General features: G+C 44.8%; 1 protein-coding gene across 10 annotated transcripts in view; it reads left to right on the top strand.

Moving 5' to 3' along the window:
* Positions 1-19,731, top strand: part of SOAT1 (sterol O-acyltransferase 1) — a 70,944-nt gene that overhangs the window by 27,212 nt on the left and 24,001 nt on the right. Inside the window, exons 1-2 of one of the 10 annotated variants that reach the window (XM_072041762.1) lie at positions 4,416-4,546; positions 17,296-17,429. In XM_072041762.1, the coding sequence (XP_071897863.1) occupies positions 17,306-17,429 (124 nt within the window). In that variant the 5' untranslated portion in view covers positions 4,416-4,546; positions 17,296-17,305. The other 9 variants (XM_027462941.3, XM_027462942.3, XM_027462944.3 and 6 more) reach the window with 9 other exon arrangements.

The following is a 19,731-nucleotide window of genomic DNA, read 5'->3' as shown; positions in this document are numbered from 1 at the left end:
GCCTCTTTGGGGATGAGCTGCAGTGCTGTTAGTCTCAGATTCCCTCTCCACATCACCAAGAGCAGTGTCACATTGGCTTGTTGGAGCCCCAGCAACCCACACCTAGACCAACCTTCGTGTGGCTGTCCTAGACTAGGATGGCGAGGAGAAGCTCCTCCATGGAAGTCAGCTTTCACATATGAAATTTCCATTGACACTTCTGAAGTCACGTTCTACCTTCCCAGGCACTACCAAAATTCTATCCATCCTCTCACATGCACTCGAAATGCACCCAGCTGCAATGACAATTCTGCCTTGAAATAGGGGTGGCTCACCCAGCTGGGCTTGTGTGCTCTCTGACATGGGCTAGGGTGAACAGGAGCAAGGAGCCTGTGAGCCAGAAGTGCCTTCACTTATTGCACTCATGGACTAAGAGCACGGGGGAGATCAGGAATTAGAGAGAAGCTTGCTAATAACACACAACAAAACAGTTCCTAAAATAGCCCTGGGAGTATTTGGGGTGTAGCACGGGGTACGCACTGCCAAGTCCTGGGACCTACAAGGGACACGGTTATGTGGCTATGAGCAGAGAGTGTCTCTGCGGAACAGACAGTCACAGGCAGAACCAGTCCACATAGGTACACTCAGCAGTGGAGATTTTTCCTGGTCTCATTCCAGCTAGAATTTGCAGGGTTTTGCATTTGTAAATGGTTTGCCTTGTAATCAAAATCTGTGTTCTCTAGAGACTGCAGAGAGACAACAAACATAAAACTCCCTCATGCCATTTGCAGCTGCCTTGCAGGATAGAACCACTCATTCCAATCAACAGGAATAGTATTTTTATTTCCTAATGTCTTTTTACTCACTGATCCTAAAGAACTACACAGAAGAAGGCCATTAGCATTTTAAAAGAAGATGCCAATATCAAGAGACTATTATACGTAGGTACACTAAAGAGAATTGGGTTTAATCACTGCTCTTATTCCTCAGACCTTATGAAATCCCTCATTCTCCATATCAGCAGCTTGTGCACATCTAACAGCTTACTGTGGGATATCTTAATGGCTGACTGCATAGAAATTGTCTGACACAGATATGTCTTAGCTGGGGATGGAGTCAAGCAGGGGCTTTCTGAAAAGGTCTTGCAAAGGGAAGGGTCTGCAACATGGTTACCGTTTGCTACTGTATAATAGTATTTTTAGATTGTGCCATACCCTATTTAAAAAGCTTCAAAACCAGTGCCCAAGACGTTACTGTTTGTGGACAGTCTGCTAAACAAGCTATGTCCTCAGACTGTACCCCACTGTGGCTGCTCTCAGCCACATCTTTTAAATGGTATCGTGTCCTCTGGCCCCACACAGCAGGGGATGCCAAGCCCTTGTTGGTGATGACTCTTCTGGATTGCCTGCTAGAAGAGCAATGGGATATAAACAAGAAACTTTCCAAACCAAAAATGACTCTCTGCTACTGAGTCACTGATGACACTGAGCCACGCCATTCCTTATTGTTAGAGCAAGGGCTAATGAGTATTTACTTCATGGAGTGTCACAGTTATTAACTATGCAAAGATTACAACGCGCTTTGAAGAGGTAAAATGTGTATCAATGCTACCTGTTGTTATCAGCTGTGATGTTATCAGGCTCATGCATTATCAGACATAGGTTGTTTGTCTGAAGGTAATTTCTTTTGAAGAGGGCTGGCAGCTTTGCATTAATGTGGTATCCTAATAGTTACTGCCCTCCTGGCAGTTTTGGGTTTCCAGTCAATCTGCCATCTCACGAGCTGTTTGAGTAAGGCATAATAGGACCAAGAAACAAAGGCAGCATTGAGGTTACAGTAATATGCCTGACCAGAAATGTGGCATTTCTAGAATCGCTTCTGAACTGACTTTAAATATTTACCATGTACCCATTTCTTGGCGTTTCTTCTAAGCGCTGACAATACATTGCCCCACATCCGCAGCGTGCTCCAAAAATCACAAGATCAAGTAATTGCTGGATGAGCAGTCCTATGTGCTCCACATTATGTGATGAACTCACAGCTGTCATTTGCCTAAAGTGTGAGTTCTGTGCCAGAAGAAGCCTGTGGATAAATTGGACACTCCTGGGCCTGAGTGTTGAGTCAACTGGGCAGTTTTTGTTTGTAACTTGGGAAAAATTAACTAGAATTACTGTATTGGCAGCTTGAAAATTAATTCTAGGAGTAATCTTTGCTCTTCTTCGAGCTCATACACCTTCAGTGTATCAAAGCAGCACAGAGTAACAGATGTATTTTAAATATTTGGCCTGTGTTTAGGATATGACCAGAATTAGTTGAGGTATTTGTGAATTGCCTAGGACAGAAGGGGCCTGATCCTAGGCATTTGGGGAGTCCTCAAGCATAAAGGATACCTGTGCTTCCCATGTCAAGATTATTGTGCTTTTACTACAATATCGGAACAAATCATGGAAATCAGGACAACTGTAACTCACCTGGGATATCTGCACAGGCAGAGTGTGATGTCCACTAGATGGCCCCGGCATGGCCGCTCAGCTACCTGTAACACCCAGCCTTCAGCTGTGCGAACAGCAGGCAGCCACCTCTGAGCCAGAACAAAGGGTTCTAGGGAAAGACATTAAAAAGAGAAAGAAAGATTTTAAGATCTGATAAAGGCTTTGTGACACGAAGTTAGTTACCCTGCAATAAACACTGAAAGCTTGTAAGTGCTGAGCCATTTCAAAGGATAATGTAATTTCTGACATTCGCTCATCCTGTCATCTGGCACTGACAGCTCTTAACATACGCCATCCACAGAGATCTTTCGTGGCACAATAGGTAGCATTTCAGTGTTGTTTAAAAAGTTATTTTTAATCATTGCTATGATTTAAATTAGGACGTATGCACAGTGCATGCAAGATTTCTTGAAGTACTTGCAGGCCTGTTCAATGAGCAGCTACAAACATAAAAGCTTTCTCAGGAAGTGCAGCTTTCTAACAGATTTTGCCCAACAGCACAAAAGGTTCACGTGCAGCCCTTAACAGATGGAATTTCTTCTGCTAATAACTGTTCTTTTCTTCCATGGTAGTTAAAAGAAAACGCTACAAACACATCCATTCTGTTTTTGCATTAGGCATACTGTCCAACTAACCACCCTCACAGGATCCTAACAGCGTGGCTGGTCATTGTGTGTCTATCTATTAACTGTGCACTGGAACATATTAACTACTCTGAGGCTGTGCGTGAACTATTCCCATCATCGTGGAGCCTTAACCTTGTCATGGCCTCCATCCGAGCAGAGCTAGAGGTGGGGGGACATGGAAAAAACAACTTATGGGACTTCTTCAGTAACTGTTCTCCTGACTGATAGATATTTGTGTGAGTGCTACAGCTGCACCACCCTTCCCAAGCATCTGTTTAAGGCATGAAAGGTTGTAGAGGGGTTTGCTAATAAGAACATTACGAATGGTGTTTGTTTGCCTTTTTCTCTGGAAAATGATGTCTCTACCAAACAGAAAATGATGACGAATCTCTGCACCTGCTGGCAATTGCAAATTAGTACTCAACTTGCACAGCATGTCTACAGATAAAGTACATTTGCTGAGGCAATACAAGGTCCCTCGACAGTGTTGGTGATGATTCAGGCCTTTTAGGCATTTGTCTGCAGGAGGGTCAATAGCAGTGTTTTGCCACCAGACTTTCAGCATTGCCTTAATTCGTGTTTAGGAGCCTAATTCTTTTGGTTCTTAATTTGAAGTCTTACTAGCTCATTGGGTAGTGAAAGATCTCTAGTCTGCAGATGGAAGCTTTTTGTTTTGCGTTTTTGCTTTTTTCTCACTGAGACGTTTGTAGCCAAAGAGCTGACATTTAGCTAAAGGATAGCAAATGCTTCAGAGTGCAATGCTGTGGTGTAAATGCCTGAAGTAACTAGGAAAATAAAACTAACATTCACACTTTTAAGGAAAAGGTACAGCATTGAAGAGGCTTTCAGGGTAGGGCATAACTGCATTATCTGAGCATTCCCTAGGCTCCCAACCTTAGATGCTATCGCGCTGGGGAAACTTGGTGTGCTAGCTCTAAGGAACACCACGGAGCGTAGAGTGGAGTGGAGACACCACGGCTAGGCTCTGTAATCAGGTGGGGCCTCGATTGTTCTTGTGCACAAAGCTGCACTTTTTGCCACCCTAAGCCAAAGACCTGTCATGTTTTGACAAATGCTGTACCCTAGTGTACTTTTTGCTCATTATAATATCATTATAATACCAAAACACACCTCCATCCCAAAAGCTACCCGCCTCCAAGGTGCGACCACCCCTCACTGAGCATGCGCCCTGAATTTCTCGGATTTTAAACGGAGACGGGAAAACTTTACACCAATCATAACTAAGATATGCTTGACTAGAGCCACTCAAGCTCCACCTAGAAGACAGAAAATAATATAAATTGGCCCAAGAGAGAGGGGATGTTAGGGAAGATACCATCGTCAGGGGAGATACCATCCCAAGGACATACAACATCCTTAGGACCTCCTGACTCCTGGGATCAGTCGACGGGCTGAGCCTCTCTTCCCCCCCCATTGGGACGCCTTTGGGTGAGATCTGAATATTTGCTTATAAATCTCTATAGAGTCTTTGATCCTTTTAACGCGTTTATTTCTAGGCTGCGCACCTGTAACACCTAGAACACCTACAACACCTAGAACACCTAGAACCCACACCTAGAACACACACCTAGAACACACACCTAGAACACACCTAGAACACACACCTAGAACACACACCTAGAACACACATCTAGAACACACATCTAGAACACACCTAGAACACACACCTAGAACCCACACCTAGAACCCACACCTAGAACCCACACCTAGAACACCTGTAACACCTGTGTATTTCATGCATACTAGCTTGCTTTTGCAGATAGTCACTATCACCGGCAATCCAAAAGAACCTGATTATCTGTTGCTGTAATAAACCATACTTGATTGCATTGTGATAGCTCTCATTAATGCAACTAGGGTGAGGGTGGTTATCCGTGATAGTTCAGTGTTCTGAATCTAACCAGACCCCCAGACGGTTAATGCATTGTTGGTGAATGTCTGAACGGACCCCCAGGTGGTTATTACGTTTTTGGTGAATGTCCGAACGGACCCCCAGTTTTGGTGAATGTCCGACTGGTTCAGTACTCTGAATCCAACCGGGCCCGTAACGGTTAATCAGCTACACCCCTTTAACGCGACAAATGCTTACTGTGGTAGCTCCATCAATGCCCCTAAGACCAAACTCATCCCACCATAGATTCCTCTGATGACTACTGTACTATATTTAAATTAGAGTCAGCAAAGCACAATAGTGGTCCGAAACAAAATAAAGGCTACATTAGCTAGGGGAAAAAAAAAATCCTTATCTTGGTTTTCTAAGATGTGAAGTTAAAATAAGACGGAACTAAGACTTATCAGTGATTCCTCTCCGTGCTCTTTGCTTCACATGCTGATTTCCCCTCACGCTTCCTTCACCACTGTCTTCTTTCTTGCCCTCTCTGTTTGTCACTCATGCTCAGGACACTTTGCCAGCCAGAGTTCCCAGCACCCTCACTGCGCTTTTCTAAATCATACTGAAACCCAAACACTGCAATGTTGCCCTTGTTAAAATAATTGACCTCTCTGTGATTGCACTCCCAGTATTGAATCGTATACATTTCTGAATTTAGTCTCTGGTCTTGTCAAGAAACCTAATCCAACTTCTTGCAGGATTGGTGTTCTCTGTTACAAATTCAGGGTGGCATGGATCCAACCTTGCTGTGGACTGCTTTGGTAAATGCTCATGTGCCCTGGCCATGACTGATGCCATGCTCTATACAATGGTCCGAAACAATTAAATCACTTCTTAAAGTGAAAGTTCAGTCTCAAGTATTGTTGCTGTTTAATTTGACAAAGACCTAGTAGACTCTTCCTTGGCAGCCTTTTTTATTTAATTATGCAAGAATTGCAAGCAATTACTGTGTCTTTCAAATGACACAGTGTTCCTGCCTCATACTGTAATACAGAATTAAATTTCTCAGTTTTTTAGTTTTCAAATTGAATGTTGTTTCTTTAAAAAGTGCTCAGTTATGTGAAACTAACCAAAGAAAAATGTAATTGTAGAAATGAAGCAGGAGAAAGCACCAGGGTTTTTAAAGATGTTTCTGCAAATGTGTTTCTTTGTGTGAGTGCACAGAACAGAGTAGTACCCAAGAGATCAGCATATACACTTGTAATCAAATCTCACTTAAGTTTAAAACTTGTTCCTTCTGTTAAACATGCAAATATTTCCATTCTCTTTGCAAATTCTGCCTCTCTGCTCATTACCAAGCCTCTCAGAAAATACATAAGCCCTAATCTCTCTCTGATCAGGCTCTTAATGTGTTTTGTGTGGTCTCTATTTAGACTGTAAACTTGCTGAAGTAGGAAATGTCTTATAAAAAAACAACTACACTGTCTCATTTCACATCCAAATTCTTCTCCCATACCAGCTGTGTGTGTTTGCCTAGCAGCAAGTCTTCTGTTAATGAATGACTTGTTCTCATTAGCCTGTCAGGCTGGATATGTAGCCTGTAGTTCCTACTCACACAGAGCCGCACTCCTTCCCTTGTAGCTTCTGGTAAAGCAAATAATGAGATATACAAAGCCTTGTGTCTCTGAGTTTGACCTTTGTACTTTTAATCATTAACTAACACAGAATGCCAAAATTAAGTAACTAGCTGCTGGTTAAATATATTTAACATAAGCTGAGTCCTGTGGGCTGCCTGGTGTGGGGGATCACTGCAGACTTTGCCTTCGGCTGCCACTTCCAAGCCCTCTTTAAGAGGGGAAAAGTAGTTTGCTGAGGCCTGCTCAGCAGAGCCAAGGGAGTTGCACTCTGTGTGTTTGTGTTGAGGTCCGGGGTGGATTCTCTGACACCTTGGAGGTCTCCAAAATGAGGCCCTGAACAACCTGATCTAATTTGGAAGCTGGCTGCACTTTGAGCTGAAGACTGGCCTAGATGTGCTCCAGTGACCCCTACCAACCTAAATTCTTCTTCATCTACAGATTTTCTTCGTTCAGAGTGTTAATTAAGACTGTCCTCTAACTAGCCTCAACTCGTAGGAACTGAATATTTCTGGAACCTCAATTTCTCCATCTGATTTGTGTAAGATTAGCCAACAGGTTTGAAAGTTTCTGAAGGTAAAAAGACGGATGGGGCTGACAGACAGACACTCCCTTCACCACACACACAGGATGACTGTACAAGCCTTGTCTTCTTAAGAAAACCTTTCTTCCATTGGCATTTGTGCAGAAAACTTGTCAAGTGTGCACCTAATGAGGCCTGAATCCATACCCTTTACTCCCAGCTGCAGCCAACCTGAAATAATACCTCCCCAGAGCCAACAGCACATTTCATACAGCTGAGATATTTACTGTGCAATGGGAACTATGCAGAGAAGTTGAGACATTTAAGACTGAAACCCGGGCATCTTCTTTCTGATAGTCAGAGATTATGTCGCTGTGCTCACACGAGTGTACGCTTAAGTCTGCCTGCTGCCTTGTCCGTCTCTGCCAGCAGAGATGGGAGCGTGTCTGTTACCTCTCTGTGTCATCCTCAACTTTCTCATACCCAAGAGTGACAGAAAGGGGAATTTGACCTCAGCATGCTAGAGACCGCCTGGCTGTCTGCTGTCTGCCTTTCCCTTTTTGTCTCTTCTTTCTCAGGATGTAGTCACACTACAAAATTACCTTGAGTGATCTGTCTCAAAGTTTTTCCCAGGGGCTGCTTGTGATAAAGGGCAGACTTATGACGTGCATTAACGGTCCGTGCTGCCGGGGGAGACGCTGATATAGAATGAATCCCCTGTGGATTGTACATGACCCTGAGATTTCTGTTTACATAAGCCAACTTTACATCCCTCAGTATTTCTTCTGCAAGGGACCAGTTCTATAGTTTCAGCCCACGAAGCTTGCCTGATCAGCTGAGTGGCTCCTTTCGCAGTGACGGCAGCAGGCTATTCTGTTTTCTTTTCTCCCAGTTTGCAGAGAACACACCTATATGCTCCAGCTTTTGATGGCTCTGGAAAACATTACTTTTGTGTTCCCGAGAAAGAGTTTCAGAGCACTTCTATTTTCTGCCTCACAGGGAAGCAGTAGCTGTGAAATTATCAGCATCCTCTGTGTCTGTACGTTCCCTGGAGTTGTTATACAGTGCAGTCTGAAATAGAGAGCTGGCCTTGGGGATTTGCTAATGATGCATTAAGTCCCAGCATGGCACATGCTCATTCCTGGGGAGTTACTGAGTTAGCATTTATAGTTCTACACTTTTTCTCTGAGTACATGAAACCCTCTGATTTTCCCTCAGCACTGAGGTCTTGTGTATTGGATTCTCTTCTCGTGACAGCTCATTTGGAACACCTCCAGAAAGCTCTCAGCCTGGATCCTTCCCCCTGAAATCACAGACTACAGTAGCATCACACCAGTGATTCTCCCATAACTTGGTGCTGGATCAGCAGGCAACAGTGAAATGAGGTCTTCTGAGGCACATTTTCAGAATAATAAAGCACAGACTTCCGCGTCAAAGATGGGTGGTTGCTATTACGGGTGCTGGAAGCCTTTTGCAACTAGGTGAATAAGCTCATAAATGGGAAGCAAGGAGCTGGCAGACAGTGAGGAAAACACAAGTGGAAAAACTGCGTGGAGTAAGTGCTGCTGATTGTCTCAGTGGTTCTAATGTGGGTCCATACTGTAGAGAAATAGCAGTGGCAAAAGATGAACCAAACTCACTCAAGGTTTACCCTGTTCTCTGCTTGGTTTGTTGATTTCATTTTCTCCAGCCACTTTATGCAACGAGGGGACTTTTTTGTGTGTGGGGGCAAGGGTTGAACTAACAGGAACACTTCTACTATATTTCATATTAACTTGCTAGCGAGGACAAGACCTCTCTTGCATGACCTACATGCTTGAGCTCAGAATCCCTCTCCTGGGCCTGCCATCTTCAGATTTAAATCCTTTAAACAAACTCAAGTTTTCATCTCCTCATCCATATTTCCAAAGCATGCAAGCCTCAAGGCACTAGGCCAACAACGGAATATTGCTGAGCACAAAGATGTTCTTGTAACCACATCATCTCAGCCCAATGCTGATCAACTGCAGCAGCAAACCCTGCAGATTGTTTCACCTCCCAGTATAGATTCATTACAATCTCCCATTTCTGCTGGTCGTCAGCTGATAGCTAAAGCTCCTCTTTCAGCTTTGTAACTCTGACTTTTTTTTCTTTATTTCTTTTTTTTCACTTTCAGTGAAATTCTGTTCAGAGCTGCCAGAGACTCAGCTGTGACATAGATCTATCTGAATTCAGGGTTTTGGAAGTGTTCCTTCACGCTTGTCATCTCCTTCAAAAAGCACTGCATTGTACCAAGTCTGTACATTCTTTACTGCTCTACTTGTTGCTATGGCCAGAGGTGCCAAGTTTCAGTCCAATTCTTCTGGGAGACTAGACAGAAATCTGGATTTTCTTTCTTTCTGCTTTGTTTCTGCTCCTGGCCCCTACACTGTTCTCCCTTACCATCACCCCAAACTTCTTTCCAAGGCAACTTGGAAACTTGGAAAGTACTGCCCTCTCCAGTCTCTCAAGTTGTATAACCTGCAGCACTCCCTCCTTTTCCTGATCAGGCAGGCAGAGAACATGTGGATAGGTTCCCTCTCTGGCCAGGTATTTCCAAAGTCAAGGAGAAGCAAAAAGGAAGAAATGGGAATGGCCTTGAGCAGAGAAGAGTGAAGGTTTTGGCAGGGGAGCCACAAAGGCATGCTGTTCTCTGTCCGTATCAGGTTTGGGAAAGGTTCTTGCAGAAGGGAGAGCAGCAGGCCTGGCTGCATCATCGCTATGGAAACAGCCAAAGAGCTGGTTGGGCAGATTTAGAAATGTCTCCTGCTTGGGACTACTTTCAGTAGATGTCATCTATCTCTGCAGAGATTAAAACAAAATGGAAAAGAGGAAATGCCTCATGCTGAAAGCTGAAAGCCCATTTCCTTTCTCAGTTTACAATGGAAAGTCAATCTTCTCCTCCAAGAAATATGTCAGAGTTTTGCTACTTTAGGAGGGCTTTTGCTATAAAGACCAAACACTCTTGGCATTTTGATCTTAGCTGACATTTTGACTCTCCTGGACTTCTCCATGGTGTTCCCCATGGAGTTTCTTTAAGTAGCCAGCACAGTGGCTAAATGACATTTCTCTGTAAGATCTCTCCTTGATGACCCCAGGGATCTCATATTCAAAGAGAAGCCCCAGCTGATCTATCACACCACAGCAGCTCAGTGTTTTTTCCCCATAGCCTCATAACATTACTTTTGAAGACAGTCTAAAAGAGTACCAAGAGATTATATTATGGTTTTCATATCAAAGTCCTGACCTGAAAACATTCTGGTGTTTCTGAAACTGGGGGGTGGAGAAAGCCATGGAAGTCTCCCACATCAGAAAATTAAAATGTTGCTTACTGCACACAGAAAGTTATTAGTCCCTGTAAACTAAATTTGAAACATACAGAATAGGTCGGACTTTGTGATTTTTACCTTCAAATGCCAGTCCTTGGAATTCTCCTGCCTCAGTCATTACAAAAGCTCCAATTCTCTTCCATGTTCACCAACAGGCAGTGCTTTTATACTGTTACAAATAAATGTGAGGCAAGGAAATGGTAGAAAATATTGACTTACACTATTTTGTCCAGCTAAGCATCTTAGCAGCTATCGGGAGAGCGGAGTGCTTCGTTTTTACCTAGGAAACAGAGAAAGGAAACAAATTATTATGAAGTATTGAGAGGAAGAGATTTCTGGTCCAAACTGGCTAAGCAATGGATTTTACTGACAGGTCATGCTAATTCCTCCTCAGCTCTGGGCCTTGCTATGGCAGAGAAATGCTTAGCTGCTTCTGGGAGATGGTGTTGGGCTCCCTTTGGTTCAGAAGAAACACCACAAAGAGGACACAGAAAGGCCAGAATCGTCTTTCAGGATTATACCATGTGAGATTTGCATCCCTGTTTTTTCTTCCTTGTATCTATTTGTGTAGTTCTGCAGTTGTTTGATTCCTCTTTCTTATTTTCTCCTTACCTTTAATCTGTCACTAAATCCCCCTTTGTAAATTAACACCAGAACTGAAGACCAAACTTGTAGAGTTGCTGGTGGAAGAACAGGAAGGAGACAGTGGCCAAGTTCAGCACTGTGTTTCCACAAAAATATTTAGAAAGCCCTTAGAAGCAGAAGAGTCAATACCAGTAGCTAGGCCTGTTTGTTCTGGAACTAAACTCTGAAGTCACTCTTCCAGGGCTGACTGCACATTTAATGTGGTGTGTTCCTGCTGAAATGACTTCAGAGCCCCTCACTGAGGCAGCTCAATACTTTCATGCAATTTTAATAAGCAGCAGCATATGCTGCAAAATAAATCTGAGATTGGTTTGAGCTCATGTCACGAGGAGAGTGATTATCATATATAATGTGGTTGGGACCCAGATGAAATTGTTTCTGAGCCTAACAGAAAGAGAAAGCTGGGATGCTACAGAAGGTAAAGAGCAGCAGCAGAAAAAAACAGTTCAGCTTGGCAGGGTTAAACAGCGGTTATACCTATATGGATTCAATATCTTTCATGATTTGATGCCAGATTAGAAGGATCTTCTCCTTTTTAACTATACTGAAGAAAGAAGCCCGTCAATTTAAACAAGCAAACAAACTAAACTATAAGAGCTGGCAAGATTAATCCTATTACTTCAAAATGTTAGGGAAAGAAAAAATGATTTGCCTCTCAGAAAACAATGCAAGTTTCACAGAAGCATATGGTCGCAGCAAGAAGCTCAGCACCTGAATTTCAGAGCTTGCAGAGAAATCCAGCACCCTGCTGCTGCCAGGCAGTAGGGCTTTGCTTTTTTTTTTTAAAGGATGATTTCAGCTCAGTAGAGTGGTGTGATACCACAAGCAAGGATACCACTGCCCTCTGCCGAGAGAGATGTGATTGTTTCTGTGACTGTTTCAACTGCCAGCAAAAACAGCAACTTCATTGCTTGGAAAGTAGCTGCACGAGGAATTGTTTGCTGGAGCCTAATTCCTGCTGCTTGTCTTTTCACAGAAGTGTGCTAATCTGCATCTCTTTTGCCAAATATTTTGAAAACTCCCAAGGCCGCATACAAAGTAAAGAGGAACAAGGGTAATTACGCACAAAATCTTGACATGATGATAGCAGGAACTGTGAAAACTTGCATTGGAGGTTTAAAAAGCAGTCCTTATGATTTACAAACACTTCAGGCATCCTCAGCGATGTGATGTCTGCTGGAGCCAGTGTTAGGTTTTCTTGCCAAAATTCAGTCATGCGTTATCAGATCAGGCTGAAGTCCTCTACAGTTTCTTAAATGCCTTTTTTTTTTTTTTTAACTGCAGCACTTGCCTGATTGAGTTTTGGCCTCAGTCTTACATCAGCACCATTTTTTTTTCTGGTTGTGCAAAAACAAAAGCTCATTCACTGCGGTACTTAAAATAGGCGTTACCTCATTGCTCTAACTTTACTCTCATTTTGCTGTGTTTTTATTTAAAGGAAAAAAAAAATCAACATTTGAAAAATGTAACGTGTAGCAATATTTTCTACCACTTGAGGGAGCGCTTTCATTTATACAGCAGGATGCTGTTATGGTGCATGCATATTGGGAAATTATAAACCATACTTGTAAACAGCACATTCTAGGAAATACTACACTTCACCGAAATATGTGAGAGTATTGAGGCTTCCAGGTGACTGTATTTAAAGCCTAGATAAAAAAGTTTTAAAGGAATTAATGATTCCAGTCAAAATTAGAGGCAATCAATGCCAGCATCAGAAATAGCCACAGCTACTTAGTACCTGGGCTGACTAAAAATAGCAAATAAAGCAGAGTTATACAGAATTAGGAATAGGCAGCGTTAATCACATCTGTGCTGCAACAGTGCTGAGAAAGATGGAAAGGAACAGGACTGGGCACAGGTTTTCTACAGGGGCTACAATGACCTCAGCCCTCTGCCTCTGCTCCCTGACTGTCCCTGTCCTGCTATAACTCACAGTCAGCACCAGCCATGTTCACAGACCCCAGAAGTCACCACACAGATATATTTGTCCACCCTGGGCAGCACGTGTGAATTAACATCAGAAGCAAGTAAGCATAAGTAAAGGGTTGGAACGTCAGGGACGCCAGCTGCCATGCCAACAAATGGGGGCAACCACGCCATGATTCATCCAGGGGTGCTGAGATACGGTTGTGGTTAGGTAACCATTGAGCAATGCAAACAGCAGGATTAATGGAAAACACTCAAGGAAATCAAGAAGCAGCTTGCTGACAAGCATAGCAAATGATGAAACAATACAGCAGGTTGGACCTGTGAAGACAGCAATAGGAGATAGGCATGAGTGGCAAAAAACAGGTGGCAATGGCTTTTTCTATTTTTTTAAAGGATGGGAAGAGATGTAACAAGGGGAGCTGCTTTGCTCTGCACCTTGGGTGAGCTGCCTGGAAACACACTCAGAATGAAAGGAAGGATAAGTTGTCAAACAGCACTTTTAGGGAAAGGCTGAGTGACCAGAAAGCTAAGTGCCTGTCACACCATGCTGCTTTGGCCTGAGAGATTTTTCAAGAGGTGTTAAAATACGGTGGCACCTATCCTTTTGAGGCAGAATAAGAAAAGCAAGTTGACTAGCTCTGAAAGTTAGGTGCACTTGTCTTTTTGCTAAAGGCATCTCATTTTCCTGCTGTCTGGAGTTGGGGCTTTACTGATTTGATGCAACAGTTTCATCAACAATTTTTTCATCTTTAGCAAACTTTCAGAGTCCTTTTTTTTTTTGTTTCTTCTTTTCCACTCATCCACCCAGGTCATGCTGGCACCACAAGACACTTCTGTGTAAAAAGCTAGCACAGCGTTTTCAGCATGAGGGCACCAGTGGTCATGGATAGCCTGACTTAGATCATCTCTAAGAAGCATTGTGCTAAAAACAGCTTGATAGAAATGGGCTCAGTTTTGTTAAAGTTCCCGGTGCTATCATCCATGCTGCTATTTGCATTGCTGCAATTATAGGATTTTTTGCTTTTTCATTTTTTACAAGTTTTCCTATTAAATGGCATGAAAGATGGGTGGTGCGAACAATGCAAATTAAATCTTTCACTCAGTGGCTCTGCTCAGAGTCCCCAGGTATTCTTTAAAATAACAATTCCAGCAGCTACAGGTTTAAAAAAGCATTTCATGAGTATGCATTGGCCAAAATGATATTTTTGTACTAACAGTAAGGTGAAATGTGACAGAAACTTTGAAACGTTTTAGTACCTCAGCGTATTTTGCACCTTGGTCTGGGACAACCTCTCGAGGTGTACCTGCACAGGCAGCATGCACGGCACTGCTCTGAAGCCGCGAAGAGAAGGAAGAGACACGCAAGTTAGTGGCTCGGTCCTTATTTTAGCAATACTTTCCCATCTCTGCCGCAAATTGCGGCTCCTGAGAGGTTACTCGGGTTTGTTTGCTGCTGACGCGTCCCGGTGACTCACGGCCGTCATGTGCCTGCGCCTTCCTGGAGAGAGGCAGCGGGCAGGGGGGGCTCGAGCCTCTCACCCAATTCCTCTCACTGCAGGGGACGGGTACTCAACAGATCTGCCCCTGCTCGGGTCAAACCCTTTGAAGTCGGGTCCCTGCAGAGCCCCGGGAGCCGGCCGAGGCCGCCGGGCCCCCCCCCCAGCCCCTCACGGGGGTCCCGGGGCTGCTGAGGGGCCCCGGGGGCGGCCCTGACAGGAGGCGAGAGGCGGGAAACCGGGAGGGGAGGGGGGAGGGGGGAGGAGGGGCGCGCGCCCCCCACGTGCGCCTCACGTGCCGCCTCCCTCCCGCCTTCTCCCCGCCCATTCTCCCCCCTCAGCCAATGGGCGTTGGCGGCGCCTCAGCTCCCTCCCCCTCCCCTCCCGGAGCCCGGTGCGCGGTGACGTGCGCGGCGCGCGGCGGAGGCGGGAAGCGGCGGCGCGGGGCCGTTGGCGGCGGGAGCGGACTGAGGTGACGGGGGAAGGGAGGGGCGGGGCTGCGTGAGGCGGCTGCTGTCGCCGCCCTCCTCGTTCTCCCCGCGCTGTGGGACCCGAGCCGCGTCCCGGTGCCCGCCCGGTTCGCTCCGAGTGGTGCTGGCAGCTGGAGGGCGGCGCAGCCCGGGGTTATTGGGGCTGGTCCTTCTGGGGGACGCCGGCGTCGCCGCTCAGGTGCTCGGAGCGGGGCCGGGGGAGCGGCTGCTGGCTTGAGGGTGCTGCCTTCTGAGGGGGAGGAGGAGGTGCCGTGGTGGTGTACTTCTTGTGCGGAAACCCCACGAGGAAGGTATCTGCTGTGGTAGGGTTCCCCAGCACGGCTCTTGTTTCTGTGCCAGAAATCCCTTGCTCTGACGGCTTGACCTCCGCTGGGTTGTTGTGGTACCGCGTTTGCAGAGCTCACTCAGGGTACCAGCTCCCTGAGTTAATTCCCTTAATTCTTCTTCTGTGTACGTGGTTCTGCCTTCATCTGTCCTGGAACGGGTTATCCTTGCTTCCTTTCTGTCAGTCTCTCAGATACTCTCACAACTCCCATGTGTGTGCTGGACAGGAGGCTGCCTTCCGCGCCTCTTGAAGATGGGGAGCGTGCGCTGAATAGGAGGAAACTTGGTCCCATGCTGCAGCTGGAGAGCTGTGCCCCACAAGGATGGATGTAGTTCACGAGAACAACTTGACTTGCATCAGGAGGCAGCGGAGAGGCTCTGTAGTGGCTCGGGATAGACTGTTAATGACTGAATTAATGTGGCTGCTTTATCCCTCCTCCTCCTTCCCTCACTTTTCTTTAAAATCTGCGCTGTGATCAGTGACCCATTCTTACGTGATAGGATTTTGGCTGCCTCCCTTGTGTAAGAGCAGGAGGCTTGAAGTGTCTGCCTGCCTGCGATCTCCATATAGTTGTAAGCCCCAGGTGGGCAAAATGTCTTTGTTCTGATGTGATGTGGTGGTGTCTGCACTGGGGTTCCAGTGGGAAGGCTGGGAGCTAGAAAGCAGTGTCTTCACCGTGGTGCTTGGCTTGCATTTAAAGGTGAGAGAGTTGTTCAGAACAGTGGCAGCAATAGGTGCGGAGAGCTGTTAGAAGTGGGCTAGTCCTGCCAGCTTGCTTTCTGTGCTGCTGAGCACCTTAACTGAAGGAAGGTTTACTGTTTCCATGCCTGGTCCTTTGTGTTCTTCAGGTGAGCGCTCTTTGTATTACATAAATTATGATGGTGTGAGCTATCGGCTGGTTTACAAAGCCAGCTTGGGAGTTTGTCATTTTTATGGTCCTTGGTTTTGTAGCGTGTAGGCTGACCTGGCTGGGATCTTGTGACACAGGGCTAAAAGGGGCAGTGTCCTGCAGGAAATGGTGGTGGTGGTTGATTTCTCCCCCCTGAGTGGGGGAGAAATGTATCAAAAAGGAAAAGCATTAGTTTGAAAACCTAGTTCTGTAGGTGCCTGCGTGTTTTTTTTTCTGGAATTCCAGTTCTGAAAACTGACCCTGGTTGTAGCTACGTATCTATGAGCTTCTTTGAGTTGTTCTTTGTGGGCAGTGCGCTGGGATGTCACCCTGTGACCAAGCTAGAGTCCCTTCCCGCTTTTCTTTAAAGAAGGATTTTCAGTTTTTCAGCCAAGCCGTTCAGGTGTTCCCTGTTAGCTAGCAGCTCTGTCCCCAGCAGTGACCTTTGTCATCGAATCTGGTGTAGCTCGGACCTGATCTTCTCTTCCTGTTTTTCCTTTATTTGCAATACGGCCATTGTCTGGCCAACCAGAGTACAAGGATCTATTGAGGAAACTGCTCTTTCAGTAAGGACTGAAGTCTTGACAGGAAGGGGCTTGGCTCAAGTAAAATCATGTGGTCGATTCTGCAAAGCAAACGTGCCAGAGCTCTCTGAAGACAAATTCTGCTGTCAGACTGACTATTGGAAAGCATTTACAAGGGCTTCTTGGGACTTTTAAAGATTTCACAAAGGCTCGAGTCATTTTAAATACTTAAATCTGTAGGGAAAAGGAGGGAGCTGTGGGGAGATGAAAGATGTGTGTTGTCTTTTGTTTTTGTTTTTTGTAGTGGTTTAGAAACTTGGATACTTTTTGCTCCTTCACTGCTTGTAGTAAGGGAAGTGTGACCTGTAGTAAATAACTAATACAAGTGTGTACTCATTTTCCCTTAACCCTACTCTGAATTCATAATGGGGGGGGGAAAAAATCTTAACTATAGAGCAAAGAAGGCTATGTAATTTGTTCTTTAACCATTTAAAGAATGAGGTTTTGTCACTAATTGTTTTCTCTCCTTTTCTGGTCTAGCTAGGCAGCAATGGCAGGTGAAGACTGTGCAAGGAAGCGCCAGTCTGGCTCCGCTACAGCCCACAAGCCCCCTGAGAACGAGGAGGTGCAGAGGAGACCAGAGGGCGAGAGGTCCTTCCAAAACGCAAGCAATGGTGAGGTTCTTTTGCTTGGGCTTAGTGGGGTTTGTAGCAGTTTATATTGTGGCTGCCTAGAAAGTAATGTGGCTTGTAGTTGGCTGGCTGCGAGGGTTGCTGCTGTGGCCTGTCCCTTAATTTGCAGGGACAATTGTGTGGCAGTTGGAGTGGTTTTGCCTGTGGACACTGTGACTGTCTTAAACTCCTGGGTTATGCTGTACCGTTTTCCAGCCTGCTGGTGATGGAATTGCAGCTCGTTTTCTTTCTCTTTGGGAGACGGGATAAGAAAAAAGCTAAACTAGTTTGTCACAATGTGCCATGCGAATATATGCTCTAAAACCCTGTTACTAGTGATTCAAGGAGATAATTTTTACTGGGGCAGTTCTGACTAATGTTACTATTTTGCTCTATGTCTTTAAGCTGGAATGGGAGTTGGAGCAAGTTTTAGTTTAGAACAAGTTGGATTTCTTCTTACAAAAAATATCTTGGAGAGAAATTTGTCCCACAGGCTACTTAAGAATTGAGGTTATTTTTTTGTTCAGCTGTTGGTGCTGCTGATGGTTTAATTCAGTAGAATGGGACTGTTTTGTCAATGCTGTTTCTGGAAACTTGCAGGGAGTTAGTGACTCCTGGAAAACAATTAGGATGGGTTTAGAAGTGGACTTCTACCTCTTTATCTAGGTAAACACCTTAACTGTTATGCTTGAGTTTGAGTTCTTGCAAGCTTGTGGGTAAAGAATAAATAGAGCTGTGATAATTAGCACCTGATAGGTGGGTGTGCCTGTTTTTAAAAAGCCCTTCATTTTAATAACTCTGAAATGCAACATAATGTCACTGCAGGTGAGACGCTATGGGTGGATAGCAAATAAACACTCTGGGGCAGGTCTCCTGGAAGTATACCAGGCTCTTGTGTGTTCATAGATCTGGTGAGGTGGTTTAGTACAAAGTGCTGTGTTCTACTACAGTCCAAGCTGCAGTGGAGGACAGCAAGGACAGCTGAGGGACATCCTGTTTAGTTACAGCTAGCTGCCTTTTATCTTCCAAGGTTGCTGCCAGTTCAGCAAAAGGGTTGTAGGACTTCAGACTGGTTACTGCAAACTCTGCTCACCACAGTGATGGTGACAGTGAGAATGCCACAGGGAGCTAGGGGACAAGTCAGCCTCTGACTGAGTGCATTACAGGACCGTGCAAAACCCTCGGGTCAGGAATCTCTCTCTATGGCGGGGTTAGATCTGCAGCTCTGCGTCACAAAGTTTGAAGTTTTACAAAGTCCAAGGTGTTTACAAAGTTCAGGTGTTTCATGTAGCAGACTCTTAACGTAGTCCAATATGCTTGCGTAAGTAGTGACAGTTTTCTGTGAAAGCACAGCTAAGGTGGAAGAATTGCTCAAAAGAAATGCCTGTATATTTCTTTTTCTAGATTTTTGTCCTAGCTTGTGCATAACTATTCCTAAGGCATTAGTGCTGATGTACAAAGGCAGCTTGAGGCCAGTGTTCTGGTATGTAGAGTTTTAGACAAGACAGGTACTGCAGCCAAGGAGTTCTAGACAGGTGAAGATGGCATCTTGTATGCAAATAAATATGTAGTATCTTTGTAGCAATTCTTTTTGTAGAAAAACTCAATCACTAAGGTGACTTCCCACTCTCAATCCTCCCCGATTAGCAGCCACAATCTGCTCTTTAAATCAAGAGTTAGTGTCAAGGGCCAATTGACTAGTTTCCAGAAGTGTGTGAACTTTTTACGGAGGCTGCTAGGCTATTAATCCCTTCTTTATTCAAACCCCAAAGCATTGGCTGATTTAATCCCTGTATTGGCTTCAAGACCACAATGGCTCAAACTCTTCCATTTGCGTAGCTTAGGCTATGTTTGCCTCATGAGTGCTGCTGGAAGCTCACATTGTTTGCTGAGTTCTAAAACTGGATAATTTTTGGTTGTACTTGGGTTGTCCCTAGGTGGGTTTGTATCTTAAAATGGTTTGGTCTGTAACTTCACTTTGACAGAGTAGCTGAACATTAGTCTCACATCTTTTCTCCTTGAATTGGCTTTAGTATATTAATTAAACAACTAATTTGGTCTTGGCATATAGTCAGCAAATGATCTAGGCAGCAATAATCCCTTGTCAAAATCCAGGCTGCTTTAAGATTAGTTTTACATATTTTCAGAGGGAAATACGCAGAGGTAAATCTGTTCTGCTTAATGGGATGTTGGTACTGGGCAGTACTTGCTGCATGCAAACATATCTGGAATGGCTGTAATGGAAACTGGATAGAAAGATCTAGAAGATTAGAGAGGACATGGCTCTTTGACTTGTATCTAAATG

Source organism: Anas platyrhynchos, chromosome 8 (assembly GCF_047663525.1).
Source record: "Anas platyrhynchos isolate ZD024472 breed Pekin duck chromosome 8, IASCAAS_PekinDuck_T2T, whole genome shotgun sequence".
In the NCBI taxonomy this organism is placed as follows: Eukaryota; Metazoa; Chordata; class Aves; order Anseriformes; family Anatidae; genus Anas; species Anas platyrhynchos.
This window is presented reverse-complemented; position numbering and strand designations above follow the sequence as displayed.